The 20,310-nt window shown below is 35.3% G+C and overlaps 1 protein-coding gene across 1 annotated transcript; it reads left to right on the top strand.

Moving 5' to 3' along the window:
• The first annotated feature begins 4,212 nt into the window (after positions 1-4,212).
• LOC127880311 (uncharacterized) lies at positions 4,213-6,114 on the top strand. Its single transcript, XM_052427674.1, has 2 exons — positions 4,213-4,314; positions 4,870-6,114. Exon 2 carries the CDS (start codon positions 4,887-4,889, stop codon positions 5,793-5,795), a length of 909 nt encoding a protein of 302 aa, XP_052283634.1. The 5' UTR covers positions 4,213-4,314; positions 4,870-4,886; the 3' UTR covers positions 5,796-6,114.
• The last annotated feature ends 14,196 nt before the right edge of the window (positions 6,115-20,310 follow it).

The raw sequence follows: 20,310 nt of genomic DNA on the forward strand, positions 1-20,310 counted from the left end.
TATATTGTTCCCATGTCTGATAAACCATATATGGAGTGTTCCCATGTCTGACATTCCATTCATATTAAGTGTTCCCATGTCTGACATTCCAAATAAATCGAGTGTTCCCATGTCTGATATACCATTTATATCGCGTGTATACATGTATGACAAACCATTTATATCCAGTGTTCCCGTGTCTGACATATCATTTATATCCAGTGTTCCCATGTCTGACATACCATATATGTATGGTACCATACCATATTACTGCTTAATACGTCCCCCCCCCCCAAAAAAAAAAGAGAAGACATGGTGGTATCATCAATTCTGTTTAATGACCAGACTGTCATCTGCCACCCAGTGTGGTTTATGACACCATCTTGTAAGTAAAGTCTGCACAATATTTGATCAAAACGAGAAACTCGGTTTGTGCTGAATAAAGGGGCAATTAAACACCGGAATACAAAGGCTTACACGATTTTAAGATTGTTGCAAACAATCAAATCAAAACAAAGTTTATTAATGTGTGTTTAATGGATCAACGTGTTAGTTTACCCAGACAAATACCACTATGGTTAAATTGTATATGTTGTATATATGGAATTGATCTATTTATTTATTGTTTTGAATCTTATTTGTTTCAGTAGGGCCTATAGTTTAACAACTTGTTGGCACGTTTTATCAAAGTACTGACAGTACTGGTGTGACGATGCTTTTGAAGAGGATTGATATAAAAGCATCTATTTAAGTTTATCTACATCACCACAATTGTGTATGTGGGTACGAAAATTTTGGGTAGGAAAAAAATGAGTACGAAAATTTTTGGTACAAAAATTATGCCAAAAAAAAAATTAAGTACGTAAAATGATTTGGTTACGAAAAAAATTTGGGTAGGAAAAAAATGGGTACGTAAAAAATTTGGTTACGAGCAAAAATTTGGGTACGAATAACATATTGGGTACGAAAAAAATTGGGTACGAAAAATGTAGGGTACGAAAAAAAAATTGGGGGTACGGGGAAGTAGTACCCGTGGGGAACTTGATTCTTTCAGCGAAACTGGGAGGCGGATTACATTCTCGATCAAATAAAACAAGAAATATCTTTGAAAAAGGTATTCGACGTGTAGTTTCTGTACCACTTATCTTAAAAAACTGTCTGTTACAGTAAAACGTTTGTGGGTTATAACATTACGTTTCAGCATATAAATTCAAAACTTAACATGCTCTTTAATTACACCATGCTCTTTAATTTCACATGTATATCATACCAAACTTTATATTTCGTTGTTTCCTTTCTTAAGTTAATGATGCTATGTGTACGGACGTGATTTCAAAATCCCATGTGCATGAACATATACTTTTTCTCTTTTGATTATCGTTCTTTTTCTCTAATTCAATAAGCTTAGGCATGTTTGTTCGTTAAGTACGGCAATAATTTAATGACGATTCCCGATCGAAAGTGGGTATGAGCACATAGTCGTTAGAGCACTTGAATACGTGAGTTCGCCCATGAACACATGGTAAGGTTAACTAAATCTCCGCGATATGACCTTATATGTGTTTAAAACAGCAAACAATATCCAACAAACGAATGAATTGTCAAACATAGTATGTGCATTGATGTGGCTCTGTAATTTATGTTTGAAAAGTTTATAAAATATGCAAAATGAAAAAACACGCAGAAGAGCGAGTATCACAGAAATAACACGGCTATTATGCTGTTTATATACCATAGTCGCTACAACGTTTACATATTGCAGGTTCGAAATAATTCGTTTTCTTTACACTCATGATCGCGTTAAAAGTTAATTAAACATGTTTTAATTCGCAATTTATTTAATGGATTGAATATAACTGCTTTAAAATTAACGTTTTCAAACTATTATTAAATCTTTTCCCAGAATATGCTGTCCTATTTATAGCTGAGCTTCCTATACCTTTATCAATGATAATCAGCGAGGTATGCCGATTAGAAAAATCGAGCTATCTCAATCGGACTGGCTCGGTCTTTTACATAGGTTGCCATTGTGAAGAATTTTTTCATGATGTGATAACTTAGACGATGCTTCGCAGCATCGTCAAAAATAAAATCTAAATATAATCGTTTAAAAATAAACTATCACGCTCTATTTCTCGCCTTTTATTACATCTCTTTTGTCTACCAGTGTAGTCCGGATGTAACCACGCAGGTGCGTGTGACGTCACGCGTGAACTGGTCTATTATGAAATGTAGAACACAAGAGGCAAATAAGATATTTCCAAAATATTTACAGAGTTAATGCCCTGTAATTGTCCTGTGTGAATCAAAACTACATCGGTATTGAAGGGATCCACATTAAACGTGAATTAATGAATCCACATTGGCATATTGAGTCACGAGGAGGTTTCTTCTTCGACATATACATGTTAAAGATGATAAATTTGAGACTCCTGTATCAAAACAAAGTTCGTTTGCAAAATCTTCTGTCACGATAGGTAAAACGTTTCTCTTGAATATGGACTTATATAGAATGCATTATGTACTTGTATACAATGCATGTATTAAATAACTAGATTATTCGCCAATTAATGAATAAATTAAACTTATGATGACCAAAGCACATTTTCAATATCATTCATTTTTTACAGCTCCGTTTTATTAGCATACCCATGAAATTGAACAAATGTAATTGCGTTATCAAAGAGATATATCCGGTAAATAGACAATGTCGTATATGCATAGCATGCTTCCAAAATAATTGTTGCAGGATATTACATAAGAAACAAAGTGCATTCAAGTTGGTATCGAATTTATATAGTTAGGATAAAATGATGTATTTTAAAACTGGATTTGAAATGTTATTTCTTTATTGAAGGACAAAACTAAAGCGCCCGTGCCGTCTGATGCAATAACAACATATGTTACTCATATATATTTGTCTGATGTTTTATGTTATGAATATGAACATGTACATACCATCGATCAGTTTGAAAAACAACGTTTGTCGATACATTTCAAAGCCATATCATTAGATCTAGTAGTCAATTGTATGTATCAGCTACATCTGGGACTCCAATGCTGAGGGTTGAGAATTTACGATAAAGCAGTGAATGAATTTTAAAATGTGATACGACTGGACTGCAAGTGTCCAAAACAAAGTGTGTTTCGTTTGGTTTGCTAAATGATACCAATTGGTATATTGAGGTAGTGTGTATGTATCAATATTATCCGGGTCAATCAAGTTTTTTGTAGGCAGCAAAAACACAATTGTATATCCGCGCACGATGGCATTTATTTACAAAATAGGAAATACATCTACATTGTTTGTCAAAAATTACCAAAATTCGCAAGAAGTACACAACGACGTTAAAAGTAAATATAAGCTCCAAGTAATTTGCTATTTCTAATTCGCCTTTTTGTAAAAAATACAGAAATTTACCTCATCAAATTGTTTACAAAGTTTGGCAATTAACTATTGATGTATACTGGCAGCAATCGTTTTACCTTCGCTCAGATCCTTGACTGGTTTCGAGAACAGCTCTTTCATATGTGCAGTAAATACCAAAACTTTAGCAGTAAGCATCGTCTATGGTATTCGTGCTGAGGTTACATAGGCGAAATAAACGTGTTTTACATTCTACGTACATAAAATTCTGATTTCAAAATAGACTGTGGACGATTGTTAAACATTATATTCAGACCTTGATTGTAAGTAATAGATATAATTTGTACTTTATTTTAATGATAAATCTTAAACATTGTGTAGATTCTTATCAATGCTGATAACACGCCTTGAAAATATTTTCATAATGGACATGAATATAATATATCTAGAGAACACGCTCTGTTCTGAAGCGATTGCATGAAATACAAAGCAAATTGATCTATGTTTGTTTACGTACGACGTGGCCCAAATAAGATTTACATAACGGCGTTGTGAATCAGTATATCAAGGTGATGATAGGTCGATTGGAACGAAATTGTAACCTTAAACCTTCAAATTGCTGAACAATAATGCTGGAATGATCTTATTTCAAATGGAAAATAAATATGATGTGTAGGCTTATTTGTTTCTATCATAGTCATAGTTAAGCACAAGTCGTGACCGTTTGATGCCAAACTAAACGAAAAAAGTCTTAATATGGTCGTGTTTGCTGGTGTTATTGTTTCAATACGCGGGCTCCAATCGACGACACTATGTAGGGAGATAAGGGCGTTATTATAAGACTACGTGTCTGCAGCACAAGTAAGTATTAAACACCGTGAACATAGGTGTGTAAAAATAGTTTTACAAGTGTTAAAGACACAAAGCTCAAACGTGCCAATAATTGATTTAAGGCCCTGTTAGAGAAGGTAAAACTCTTTCGTTTATTCCACCGCTTGATTATTTTGTCAGTGCCTAGTAATGATCCATTATTTCTAACAAGTTAATGCTACAATGTTTGTTGATGTTCAAAATAATATTTACAACATGTGTATACATCGTTCGCAAATATAAACGCGTGTATTTTGCGATATGTTGACACTCGTCTTTACGTGCCACCTTATTGAGCAGTGAGCTTACAGCCGATGATCATTAACCTTCACATTCTGGGTGCCATATAGTAGTCCTAGTATATGCCCGTTGATTGCAGCGTGAGGAAATATGAGTCATGGAATACGTCCGCCCGTGTGATTTAAGCGATTCAGGCTGAAATTTCCGTCAAAAAAGATGTAACAGCAGTAATCGCGATGCATGCCGGTCTCTAACGATTTTACATCTGTGTGCAGTCAATAAAAAAGTAAATATTGAATTTTATCGGAAATAGCATGACGAGTTTTAACATTGCCAAGCACACTCTTAGCAAAATAGTTGTAACATGAGGTCCTGTGGGAATAAAATGTATATACTAATCGCATTTGTTGCAGGAGCATTTACAGCCTGGATGCTTTTCGCCTTTGGAGTCGCATCTATGCAATCGAGGATAATTAAATCGTCGCCAAACAACATTAACGTTCATAGGTTAGCATGTGGAAGTGATTCTTGCATCCATCGAATGTCTTCAAGTCTGAAAAACACAACAGTCGAACCAGTTAATCTATGCGTTGGTCTGAAGGTTCCGGGCTTTAAGGAAACTCCAATCTGCATTTACGATCCGAAAATTGATGCTCATATGTCGGCGTTGTTGGCGGCAAGTGGACTTTGGGAAGGTCATCTGGTAACAGTTGTACACAATATTCTATCACGAGAACCGGATATGGAGTTTATGGACATCGGCTGCAATGTCGGACCCTATACGATCACCGTCGCTCAGAGGGGGCGAAAGGTAGTCGCCATCGATGCAAACAAACGTAATCTAGAACTGCTTATGACGTCGTTGCAAATGGGTAATCTAACGCAAAACGTTACGCTGTTGTGGAACGCTTTGTCAGACAAGGTGGAAACAATGACTCTAAGATTAGACTTAGCAAAAGCTGCAAAGAATATTGGGGGTACACATGTTGAGAGTGGTGGAAATTTCTCCGAAATCGGTACTACGGTACAATCGGTGATGCTCGATGATCTTATTGGACATTTTGGAAAGCATTCACTGTTCATAAAAATCGACATTGAAGCCAGTGAATGGAAAGCGCTCATGGGTGGCAAACAGTTCTTTGAATCTGTGCATATCAAGTACATACTCATGGAATGGGGGCATTACAAAAACGACAAATTATCTTCCGGCGATTACATTATCAATTTCCTCTCTGACAGATCATTCCGTGCCTACGATCCTCAAAATATGAACAGAGAGCTTAAAATCAAAGACAGGTACTCGTGGCCGTTTGATATACTGTGGATGAAGACAGCATAAGCTTTTCACATTACACAAGATGATCAATTCGTGAGCATCACATAGCTTCAACGCGTTCTGGCTCGCTTACACATATCAAAGGGTTTGTTTGATTTCTTGGAAAACATATTTTATTATTTTTAGAACTTGACTGACTTGTAACAAATATTGTCATTTATGACGTTACGTAAAACATGGATGATAATGAAAGGATGGACTAGTAGAAGTTGTGTACTGTTGTAGTGACTTATCAATACTATATATTGGCTTTTAACACGATAATTATATCGATTTTGATATCATTGAATGCTTTTTCATAGAAATTGTTAATATTTAATTGGCAAGTGTAAGCCGATTTTTTTTGTTATAATAAATAATACCAACTGCGATATAGAGATAATATCACCCTAAAACATATTTTAACTCGGAAATGTATACAATGGATAAGGTCGCCGTGGTGTTATGGATATGGTGTCCGCCTTGCGACCGGGAGGTCACGGGTTCGATCCCCGCTGGGGGAGCGTTCTTTCGATCTCCCATATAGACACCAAGTACTGGTTCTAGGCCCAGGAAACGGACTCGAGAGCATTTCAAATAAGTAGGAATTACTTTCTATGCAATCGAGCTAAAATAAATAGGTTTAAACTAAACTAAATGGATAAGGGAATATTATTCGATTCAAAGTCGGCAAAGTAAAATGGATGCTGGAGCGGATCTAAAACTTGTGTACATATATTTGACATGTCCACAGACTACTAAAAGGCAAGTCAAATTCATTGTTTCATAAGATGGCCCCACAAATCCAAAAAGCAATATATTGATTTCGTATACGATATCAGTTGCAACATAACGTCGCCAAGGTACGGCTGTTAACGATACCTGCAAAATCTTGGAGAGGCTCGTGACTCCGCCGCAGATGTGAACCTGACTTAGACTTAACTCCGTTTCGGAACGCTCTGTCCCATAAACCGGAGGCGGTAAACCTTAAGGAAGGCAACCGAAATGTGGGCGGCATGTAGGTTGTGAGCGGCCAAGAACTGGCCCTTATGTCGCAAATAGCTTAGCTTAACAAATTTTCCTCGCGGGACCTTAAATTGTGTGATCCCTCTTAGAATTTTCGTAGCGAGTTAAAACGAGATAAAGAGCGAATGTTAATACAAAATAAACGCTAATCACGTTTTTGCTGATATGGCTGGAAAGTGAGCGGCTTTAAAAAAAATGATGCAAGTGAAAAAATATATAAAACGGCGAATAGTACATGTCGAGGCATGAACGTCACCACCTTGTCTAGCACGTGATTACCCCTCTGATAAAGATACCATGTGTGGTATGAAACCAATATTTTTTTCGGATGTAGCACATGTTTTCTATGAGTGTCACAAACTAAAATGTTCGTTTAATCTTATACTGTTAAGAACATATAGAGTAGATATGTACAATTATAAAACAGATTCCAACGATTACTAGATCTGTTCGGAAAGCATTTCTCTTCATGGGAAATTTAAAAAAAACGCTGAAATTGAAAATGCCCCATTGCATTAAGAAGTAAACAAGATTAAAATCGAATTTCCAAGGCAGATATACAACTAAAGGGAAACAAATGTTTTCGAAGTTTGATCTTCAGTTTTACCGTTAATTTTCCACTAAGATTCATGGAACTGTACTCGACGCCTCGTCTGCTGATGGAGACGAATAACCCTGAATAATCTTAGATGAACATGCTCACGTATTAAATATAAAACAAGAGCGCCGCATGACGGAGCAATATACGCCCGATTCGTGTGCCATTGGAGATGATACACTGATGATTGATGTATTTGTTTTGGAAATAAGCAAAAAAATATTGCATGTGTTAATCGGTTGCATGTCTCCAATCAGACCTGACTGATATATAATCTATATACTACCTCTGACCAAGTTTGGTGAATTCAACTTGAACTAGAGCTTTGTCAATGAATGTGACTTATACCCCCATACCACTTTGACGCAGGATAAAAAGTTGTTTAAAAGTTTCGGATGAATACAATTTGAATTAGAGTCCGGACAAAGTGGCGCCGTTGAAAATGCACTAATTGACCCTATGACCTAGTTCTTGACCCGACATGACCAATATTCGAACTTGACCTAGATATCAACTAGATGCAACTACTGACCAAGTTTGGTAAAGATCGGATGAATACAATTTGAATAAGAGTCCGGACAAAGTGGCGCTGTTGAAAATGGACTAATTGACCCTATGACCTAGTTTTTTACCTGGCATGACCCATATTCGAACTTGGCCTAGATATCAACTAGATGCAACTACTGACCAAGTTTGGTGAAGATAAGATTTATACAATTTGAATTAGAGTCCGGACAAAGTAAAATGCACTAATTGACCCTTTGACCTAGTTTTTGACCCAGCATGACCCATATTCGGACTTGGCCTAGATATCAACTAGATGCAACTGCTGACCAAGTTTGGTGAAGATCGGATGAATACAATTTGAATTAGAGTCCGGACAAAGTGATGCCTTCCGCCCGCCGCCCGCCGCCCGCCCGCCGCCCGCCCGCCCGCCAAGGGGTTTCACATAATACGTCCCGTATTTTATACGGGCGTATAAAAAGAAAAAAACACACGGACGGACGTATTCCATGCCTCATATTTCCTCACCCTGCAATCAACGGGCGTATACTAGGACTACTATATGGCACCCAGAATGTGGTGGTTACATGATCATCGGCGGTAAGCTCACTGATAAATAAGGTTGCACGTAAAGACGAGTGTCAACTTATCGCAAAATACACCCGTTTATATTTGCGAACGATGTATACACATGCTGTAAATATTATTTTGAAAATCCACAAACATTGCAACATTCACTTCAGAATGCAATACTGCTCCAGCTGCTGGAGTTTCCGTTCTTTATATTGTGTATTAAACACTTGTGTAACTATTTAAACGCACCTATATTTACGGTGTTTAATACTTACTAAAGTGCTTCAGACACGTAGTCTTATACTAAGTCCAGGATAGTATATGTGTGGCCCAGCGCAAGGGAGACAACTCTGACGAGAGGGTTGTGCTCTTCCTCAAGATGGCGCCCCGCTCACAGTTCAACGAGGATCTCGTGACACAAGTGAAGACATGCATTCGGAAATACCTGACTGTGAGACACGTGCCCAGTGTCATACTTCCTTGTACTGACATTCCAGTAAGAATCTGAACGTTGAAATGTGTTTGTTTAAATATAATGAGTTCATTTACTTATGTTACATGAACTTATGATTATTGTGTTCAACTACTTTATGAGGAAGCATCTGCATTTAAATATGCATTTTCAAAAGTATTTTGCATATATAAAACATTTTATTTAAAATTATTTCAAAAAGTACAGCATATAATCGCCGCTTCGTCCGTCCGTCCGTCCGTCCGTCTGACCGTCCATTAGAAAATAAGTAAGTAATTACTTTCATTTTGGAATCGATGCGTGAATACATGTTCCGATATGTAGCACCAGTACAAATATAATCCTAAATTTAACTCCCGAATTCCAGAGTTTTTCGCACGGTTCCATCTGTGTAACTTAAACAAGTTTTTTAGCTCCACTGGCCAAAGGCAAGCGGGGCTTATGCCATGGTTCTGTGTCCGTTGTACGTGCGTGCGTGCGTGCGTGCGTCCGTGCGTGCGTTAACTTTTCCTTAAAACACCTTCTCCTCATAAACTACTGGTCCAATTCTGATCAAATTTCACAGGAATGTTCCTGGGATGAACCTCTTTCAATGTTTTTCAAATTATGCCCCTTTTATTTGCTTTTATTAGGCCTATTTTGTGAAAACTTTCACAATCTTCTCGTCCATAACCATTGGGCCTAGGGCTATCAAATTTGGTATGTGGAGACATCTAATAGTTCAAATTTTGCCCCTGGGGTCAAATTAGACCCTGCCCCGGGGGTCACAAAATTGAACATATGCTTATATAAGGCCCATTGTGGGAAAACTTTCAAAAATCATCTTGTCCATAACCATTGGGCATAGGGCTATCAAATTTGGTATGTAGAGACATCTAATGGTCCTCTACCAAATTTCTTCAAATTATGCCCCTGGGGTCAAATTTGACCCTGACCCAGGGGTCACAAAATTGAACATATGCTTATATAAGGCCTATTTTGTGAAAACTTTTAAAATCTTCTCGTTCATAACCATTGGGCCTAGGGCTATCAAATTTGGTATGTAGAGACATCTAATAGTCCTCTACCAAATTTCTTCAAATTATGCCCCTGGGATCAAATTTGACCCTGCCCCGAGGGTCACAAAATTGAACATATGCTTATATAAGGTCTATTTTGTAAAAACTTTCAAAATTTTCTCGTCTATACCATTGGGCCTAGGTCTATCAAATTTGGTATGTAGAGATATCTAATAGTCTCCTACCAAATTTCTTCATATTATGATCCTGGTGTCAAATTTACCCCTGCCCCATGGGTAACAAAATTGAACATATGCTTATATAAGGCCTATTTTGTGAAAACTTTCAAAATCTTCTCGTTCATAACCATTGGGCCTAGGGCTATCAAATTTGGTATGTAGAGACATCTAATAGTCCTCTACCTAATTTCTTCAAATTATGCCCCTGAGGTCAAATTTGACCCTGCCCCGAGGGTCACAAAATTGAACATATGCTTATATAAGTCCTATTTTGTAAAAACTTTCAAAATTTTCTCGTCCATAACCATTGGGTCTAGGTCTATCAAATTTGGTATGTAGAGACATCTAATAGTCCTCTACCAAATTGCTTCAAATTATGCCCCTGGAGTCAAATTTGACCCTGCCCCGGGGGTCACAAAATTGAACATATGCTTATATTTATATTTTTTATAACGCTGATGCTATTGGGCGAAACTATTGTTGAATACCGGTTTACAATGTTATTTACCCAATAACGCAAATTTAATGGTCCTGTTCCCTCAGGCATGCCCCTGCCATGTTTTATGATGTTAATCTGGTGGTAAAACCCCATGATCGAAGTGTCATTAGATATCGAAAACAGGACCTAATTTGGTAAAATAGCGCTGTAAAATATACTGTTTGAAAACTTATAGACATTAATTATGGACGAAAACTCGTGTGTCCGAAAATTAAGAGTCATGAAAAATAATAATTTTTGCTAAAAAAAGGGGTGTCCGAAAACTTAGAGTATCCTTCGTTCCTATTGTTTCATCCATTCCTTATAGATTCATCCACCCCCTTATTTTGGTAATTATGACATATTTCTGATAAAACTTAAGTAAGATATGCTTATTTAAAAAATCTATAACATAAATCTTGTGTTTTGGTTTAAAACATGTGAATGTTGATTTTTTTAGGACAAAAATTAAATTCAGGTGAAAATTAGGTAAAATCGGCTACCCATGCTGTGTAAATACCAATAATTCTGCAAACATTCACGTTTTAACAGTATTTTTGTGTTTATTAGTCTATAAGGATATTTATTTAGTGATTTATATCCAAATTTCTTAAAAAGTTTTATGTTTTCCTATAAAAATGATGACTGAACAGATTGATAGGAAAGATACCAACAAATCAGGGTTGCTAGGGTGCCCACCTAGAATGTGCCTGTTACTAAGGAAATACCTGCGTTAATAAATTATTTTGCCATACTTTTGTAGGTAAGATATAAAATGTTTAATTAAATGTCTCACTTGTGCTGAAAATCTTTTCATTTAGTAGAAAAAGTCAATTTTACTCTTAAGTGGCTGAATATACAGGAAAAGAGGCTAATTACGGTATCATTGGATCTGGGGGCATAAAAGGAGAGTTGTTAGTATATTTTATTGTATTATATATGTCATTTCCTAAATTACGCAATTGAGTTAAAAAAAACCGGAGGTGAAAAACCAAATAAACCTAAAGTAGGGGTGACAGGAAGTGGCTAGAGGTACGGATCCGTACCTCTAGAATCTGGTTCTAGAGGTACGAATCCGTACCTCTAGCCAAACCACTGCGGTTTTGCTACAGGTACGGACCTCCCGTTTTCACATATTGTGTAAACTTTTTCATAGTAAAATTGTTCCACACTTATGTAAGATCAATATCAACAAAGTATGTACCTTAATTTAAAATCAAATGCACTTTATCCACTCGCCGGGACTCGTTTGTATAATCTATTACTGCTACTGTATTGAAAGCGTTGTCGTCTCACGGATGGGAGAGCGTTCAGGTATAGTCTGACATACATGTAGTGACCATATGAGGTGCAACATAATAATTATTACAAGTATATTTTTTAAATAAATTATTGCACTTATATCATATAATCGTCGCCATCGTCATGTCATATCATGTCATATCATATCATAACATATCATCGTCATGTTATATCATTGTCATGCCATATGTAACCCAATCAAAAATTACAATTTCATAAAATAATGTTTTATCTCATTTTTATCTTTAACTTATTAAATAATTTTAATTAATCCATATTAACATAGTTTAAATTAATTTCAATTAACAAAATGTTAAAAAGTTATTGTATAATATTAGAAACGCATATTTTTATGTAAGGAATTGTACAGTTTATTTTCTGATTACAATACACTGTATATCAAATTGATAACAGTTTTACGCATTTGCGTTAAGCCCCGTTTTCGGTTTTCCCAGAGCACTTATCATTTTTGTAAGCACATTTTCCATTTGAAGTTCACATCATGCATTTAATTTATGCATATATATGAATATTAAATACATAAACGGATAATAAATATTTATGTTATTTTGCTATATTATACATTGCTGTTCTGATATTGTTTCAGATAATATTATAAAATGGGCTGTTTTACACCGACTAAGTTATTTACGTCTCTCATGCATCAGAGAGTTAGCGCTCACTGAACTAGAAAAATGGTAGAAATAATATTTGTAATTTAAGGAATATGATGTTAAGACAGACAATCGAAGAACGGATAGAACTAGTAATTATTAAGAATTTAATAATTTGTCATATATATTACACAACGCGATGAAATTATAATTGAATAAAATGGAAAATCTAATTGCGCACGAAAATATAGGAAAATAATGTATGACATATATCATTGTCATATCACAGCATAACATATCATAAAACAATAGTATCGTCAGTCATTTTAAATCATCATGTCAATTTACACGCTAAGTGCATGCACGTGCAAACGAACAAAGTTGTAAGGCCTTACCGCGTGTGATGTTTGCCTTTGTTCATTTTAATATCTTGAAGTTCTAAAGAATCAGCAATTTATACAAATAATTAAAGTTATTACAACGCTTTCACTACAGTAGCAGTAATAGATTATACTATATACCATAACAGGTGTTCCTTGGTTATTATCGCTGACCTGAACAATGTAAACAAACGAGTCCCGGCGAGTGGATAAAGTGCATTTGATTTAAAATCAAGGTACATACTTTGTTGTTATTGATCTTACATAAGTGTGGAACTATTTAACTATGAAAAAGTGCACACGATATGTGAAAACGGGAGGTCCGTACCTGTAGCAAAACCCCAGTGGTTTGGCTAGAGATACGGATCCGTACCTGTAGAACCAGATTATAGAGGTACGGATCCGTACCTGTAGCCACTTCCTTTGCCAAAACTAGTCTATTGAATTTACAAAAACCCTGTTGTCAAAAACAGGGTGTGATTTCCCATTATACCCAAAAGTTATCTAAAGCCCTGATGTATAATCAGAAACAACTAACAGCCCCATTCTTTCGCTGTGCTGATTGCGTTGGCAGACACTTCTTCCAGGGTTTGTTTTGTCTGCGGTGATATCAAATCGTCGTTCTCTGCTTCTTCACCAGCGTCTTTTGTTGTCGTTTCTGATGGTTCGTCGTCTGACTTTTTCGGCTTATCTACCGGGTTTTCATCGCCTTCTGCGTTGACAGCTAGAGTGTCATCTTCAACCGTATTGTCCACAACACCCAACCACTTTGTCACATTAGAGAACATCGTCTCTGTTAGAAAGAATTATCAAATTACGTCGTAACAAAATGTAAACATCGATGAAAATTCAAACCGGAAGTTGACATTACTACGTTTTATTTTTTCTAAATAATGTAAAATAAACCATTTATTATCCGTTTGGCGTGTTATTACATTAAATTATAAAATAATTACCAAACTTGGTGCCAAATCAAAATAATTATATTTTCTTAAGGTTGATAATTTGTGAAGAGCTGACAGCTATGTCAAAACGGTCGCAAACCAATAAGTTTTTGTGAGAATCAAGGTAACAACATAGTAGCTGAAAAATGACCGCTTTACATTTTGTTAATATGTTAATAAAATTGACTCTAGGAAATTATCAATATATTATGTAAAACGATTATCCTAAAGTGGAGTACACCAGGCAGAGCAAGTGGTGGAAATTACAAGGCAAAATCAAAACAGGCATAGCAAACAACAACGTAAGAACCAAGCCCTATAATGCGGTATTAAAACCAACAATGTCCTAAACAAATTGTTATAACATAAGCAATATTTATTATGGAAACTCATCTATTTCTTTATAAACAGGTTACATTAGCTCAGATACATTTTCTTCTATGGCATTCAGCCAAATCAAAGACCTACAGAATAGGTATTTGGCCAAATACAAAGTTTTGTAAAAACCTCAACGATAACAACTAGTATTCAATCACTCTTCCTTTATTTTTTACATATAAAAGAAGTTTGGTGGACAGTTTTTGTTGTGATTTGTCAGGAATCCATTTACGATTCTATTAGCTAATTTGCTGTGATTTGAATACTATACCAAACATAAAACGACTGCTATAGTCGGTTTGTTACTTGTCGACTATTCGATTGGAACGTGTCTTTCTTGGTTTAAGAATTTTTTAAATGCATTCCTTTTCATTAATACATTGATAAATTAAAGCTTATATCAAAATCCTAGTTCAATTTCTTTCCCATTTTTAGACTTTAGCTATTTGAAAAAGATATGAATCTTTTTTTTATTACAGCTACTCAGGCGATACTCGTCCTCCTCTTCCTTCCCCATCTCCTGCTGCTACTGCTACTGCTACTGTTACTGCTTCTACTTCTACTACTACTACTTCTACTACTACTACTACTACTACTACTACTACTACTACTACTACTACTACTACTACTACTACTACTACTACTTCTACTACTGCTACTACTTCTACTACTACTAATACTACTTCTACTACTACTACTTCTACTACTACTACTACTACTACTACTACTACTTCTACTGCTACTACTTCTACTACTACTACTACTTCTACTACTACTACTTCTACTACTACTTCTACTACTACCACTGCTACTACTTCTACTACTACTACTACCACTTCTACTACTACTACTTCTACTACTACTACTACTACTACTACTTCTACTACTACTACTACTACTACTACTACTACTACTACTACTACTACTACTACTACTACTACTACTACTACTACTTCTACTACTACTACTACTACTACTACTACTACTACTACTACTACTACTACTTCTACTACTACAACTACTTCTACTACTACTACTACTACTACTACTACTACTACTACTACTACTACTACTACTACTACTACTACTACTACTACTTACTACTACTACCCTACTACTACTACTACTACTACTACTAACTACTATCCACTACTTCTACTACTACTACTACTACTACTACTACTACTACTACTACTACTACTGCTACTACTACTACTACTAATACTACTACTACTACTACTTACTACTACTACTGCTACTACTACTACTACTACTACTACTACTACTACTACTACTACTACTACTACTACTACTACTACTACGACTACTACTATACTTCTTCTACTGCTGTTGCTGCTGCTACTTATACCACCACCACTACTACTACTACTACTACTACTACTACTATCTACTACTACTACTACTACTACTACTACTACTACTACTACTACTACTACTACCACTACTACTACTACCTACTACTACGTACTACTACTACTACTACTACTATACTACTACTACTAACTACTACTTACTACTACTACTACTACTACTACTTCTACTACTACTACTACTACTACTACTACTACTACTACTACTACTACTACTACTACTACTTCTTCTACTGCTGTTGCTGCTGCTACTTATACCACCACCACTACTACTACTACTACTACTACTACTACTACTACTACTACTACTACTACTACTACTACTACTACTACTACTACTACTACTACTACTACCACTACTACTACTACTACTACTACTACTACTACTACTACTACTACTACTACTACTACTACTACTACTACTACTACTACTTCTTCTACTGCTGTTGCTGCTGCTACTTATACCACCACCACTACTACTACTACTACTACTACTACTACTACTACTACTACTACTACTACTACTACTACTACTACTACTACTACTACTACTACTACTACTACTACTACCACTACTACTACTACTACTACTACTACTACTACTACTACTACTACTACTACTACTACTACTACTACTACTACTACTGCTACTACTACTACTACTACTACTACTACTACTACTACTACTACTACTACTACTACTACTACTACTACTACTACTACTACTACTACTACTACTACTACTACTGCTACTACTACTACTTCTACTACTACTACTTCTACTTATACTACTACTTATACTACTACTTATACTACTACTTCTACTACTTATACTACTACACTACTACTGATGATGATGATGAGCAGGATGAAAATGTTGTTGTTGATGTTGACGCATGACCCAGTTGACAGTGATCATGTATTCTTTATGAATGAAATCTCCAGTTGTAAAGACACACCTCCGCATTGGACCAATGAAATCACTCGTATGTTTAAAATGTCAGTTAGTTGAAATGTATGTAAACAAAGGTTTCAAACGGCGCTGGACAGTTAGTCTTGATGCAGAATGTAACGACAATAACGGTAATAATGTTTTTTCATACGTTTTATTGAATTATGGTATCGAACTACATGAACTTTGTAGGGAAGTTGCCCTTTACTCCGTGAAGATTTCAGTCTTAAAGACAGCATGATCACTGTCAACTGGGTCATGCGTGTTGTGTATCGTGTTATTTCTTAAAAGTTGACCCAGCATTTGTAAAAATATTGCAAGACATATACATTTCCAGAAAGGAAATTCATTTCTGCGTTGAATAAGACCGAGATCGTGAAAATCGCTGCAAAATTGATGAAGATATGGCTGTTCAAAGCGATGCACCCCGTTTTGGGCTGATTTTGAGTTGCATACCTTGTTATATATATATTTGATAGTGAAATATTTTTTTTCAGAAAAGTTAATTTTTCGTTATAATATGATTATTTATCATTCAAAATGATGTTTTCACTAATTAATATCATAGCCACACGCTAACCACCTGTGCATGCTACCATCATTTTAATGATCAGGTTTATTAAAAAACATTGAATGATAAATAAATGGGACGTTAAAGGGACCGTAAACCGCGATTGACGAAAAAAGAAAAGTTCCCAAATACCGTATTTTTTTTTTACAATTATTAGTTTATATTGATTTAAATATCACCACTGGTATATTACAATACTTGAAAGAAGTTCATATTTTCATTATATTCGGTAATAAAATTTCGCGATGTGAAATCGAAAGTACATCGCGAAAATAGGTTACATAACGATATACACACTATAAAAAACGCAAGAAGATTGATCATCTTATATATACAACATATACAATTCACTACGCATGCACAATTTGCATTCCTGGGTTTACCACGTGACGATGATGATCAAGTTAGTTATAGTATATAAATCTAGGAAAACCCAACATTGATAACACTGTTGTTCATTGAAAATATATTTCAATGCTGCGTTGTTACGTTATATACGTTTACAGCCTATTTTGTGTAACTTGATTGTATAGGAATGGAAGATATACAGTTTGAAACATTGAACGGTGTCAAACAAAACGTGACTTTTCTGCTTAACGCAATGAAGGAATTGGGAACTTGAGTTCACAAGTACATGAGAAACGAGATGAATGAACGTGTCAAGAAACAGTTTTTAATGGCTTCTCTTGTGTCTACCACTGAACTTTTTGACATGGATTTTTCCTTATTAAGAGACTTTCAACAACACTTGGAAACATTACGAACTGATCAGCAGCGACGTCAGATAACCTCTACGCGTCTTATTCGACATAAAAGAACCATCTTTATTTTAAATATATTTTCAGACAACAAGTACACTCACGGAGAGTCAAGACTGTTAGATCCAACTGGAGATATTCGACGTAAGATGAACATATGTTCAGAACACACAGATATGTCTGGTAAAGATGTCGATTTATACTTGGAGAAGATGCGTCGCGAATTTTATTTCATGTATCCGGCACATTTCAAACCAAGCCTGGTTATGTACTCCTACTATGTTCCTTGTACATGCGCCGAACACAATTGTGCATTGGCTGTTAGCGAATTTAGTAAACAAGCTAAGGAGAATGTATATGTGGGGTATTCCGATGTATTTAGAGCAACGGACGAAGACCTGTCCGTAAAGTTGTTAAAATCAGCTGGCGTACAAGTGATTCGAGCGGATGAAATCAGAATGAATGCACACAAAGAAGATTTGCGTCTGGAAACCTTCCCTTTGCTCGAAAATCAACGTCTCACAAGCATGAGACAACAAGCATGTAGTACAATGGACGAATTGTTCTTTGTTAAACAAATAAAATTGAATGGAGTACCTGTTATACAGCCGAGCAATGTATATTGGAGTGACGTAGGCCTTTATACACGCGAAGGGAATTTTTTTCAGGAAGCTTTTCCCGCATTCGAAGGTGGATGTCCTGCACGAAGGAAACATGTTAAAGCAGTAAGCGCTATGAGAAGTCATTCGAAAAAGGACAACAGTGACAAGGTGCCTGTTACGTTAATATCGCCTATACTATTAAGCCAGAAGAAGATCATCAAACGTTTAAAGAGAAAACAAAGTAAACATCAACAAGCAGCAACGGCTATAAGAGGCCATTCGAATAAGGACAACAATGACAAGCTGTCTGTTAAGTTTATATCGTCGATAAGATTAAGAGAGCCTAAAATCATAAAACGTTTAAAGAGGAAACAAAGGAAAAAAAGGTCAAAGCGCCTTATGACGCATATGAATATCGTTTAATAGCACCACTTGTGTTGTTTAAGACCAACAACCGCGCAGAGGTATGAGAGATTATGAATATAGGTCTTTCATATCCCTGCCGATATTATTGTTATTTTATATGATTTTAATTCAACATTTCATTCTATAGTTTTGATTGTAAATTATATATTAACAAATCAGTGTGTAAACAAAACACGATTTGCATAAAAATAAGAAACAAATAAGAAATAAAACTCCTTGCAGATCTGGTAGTATTTTACTTATGGATGCTATGAATACCGTTAAACCTAAAATGGGATGTACATTTTTGTAACCTTGCGAGGAGTTTAGTTAAATCCATGTTTTGTGTTAGTGTATTGCATGGCCTTAGAACCGCACGTACTAATTGTATCGTTCACTTGCATGAAATAAAGAATCGCTTGGTTTTAAATAAGAAAGTCATCTGTAAAGATGAGTTTTGTGTTGTGTGCATTTAAATGCATGTTTACTAACTATCTATCATACACCAATCGTTTCATTATTGTTTTCCTTGTTCAAATACCATTATAAAAATATGTATCAAATAATTCTTTTATTATTCTCTAATCAGAAATGCATGGAAAATTATATGTAAAAATACCCTAGTCATTACTTACATAGAGCCAAGCCTGATTTTCACCTGTCCAATATGTCAATATGAACGACAACAATTACACATCAGTAACATGTTACATATTTTATTTTTGATTGATTCAGCGATTAATAACAGAAGTCAAATATTTACCATGCATTTAAAACGAACGGTTTCCTAATAGACAACATTTGAATTGTTAATGAAGAAAACATTTTTTTTATTAATAAAAAACACACTATACAAAGGAATAGTTTTTTTTAATTACATATACATTAACACACACGTTATAAAAATGATATATTTACAACAGCAGATATTGTTTTAGTTTTTGAACATCATTGCATTTTGTAAATAAGATACAAATTGTGTACATTAGGTAAACATTTACATAATATATATATTGAGAAATGCATTTTACAAGTGTTCAACGTCTATATTAACAAATACTTTTTACAATTATCATTACTGTACATAAGTTCAGAAAATAAAATATGAACATTCTGTCAAAACTTGCAATAGACATAATAGTTATCGATGATTTCGCTGCCAGGAATTAGACGTGTTTGTACAGAAGACTCGTGAAATGGATTATGTTCACTTTCCTGCCAATAATAATATTGTAGTGCAAATTGCTGCCTCCATTGGTCCAACTCACATTCGACTCTTGAGTTGAACCAGTTGTTACGTTTCGCATTGTATTGCATATGAAAGCTCGCCCATGTATTAATGGTGGCAACGAAT

The sequence above is a fragment of the Dreissena polymorpha genome, chromosome 4, assembly GCF_020536995.1.
Source record: "Dreissena polymorpha isolate Duluth1 chromosome 4, UMN_Dpol_1.0, whole genome shotgun sequence".
Taxonomy (NCBI): Eukaryota; Metazoa; Mollusca; class Bivalvia; order Myida; family Dreissenidae; genus Dreissena; species Dreissena polymorpha.

Bases quoted from the DNA above. Each gene is read 5' to 3' on its own strand.
- LOC127880311 (XM_052427674.1), top strand. From the start codon at position 4,887: ATGCTTTTCGCCTTTGGAGTCGCATCTATGCAATCGAGGATAATTAAA.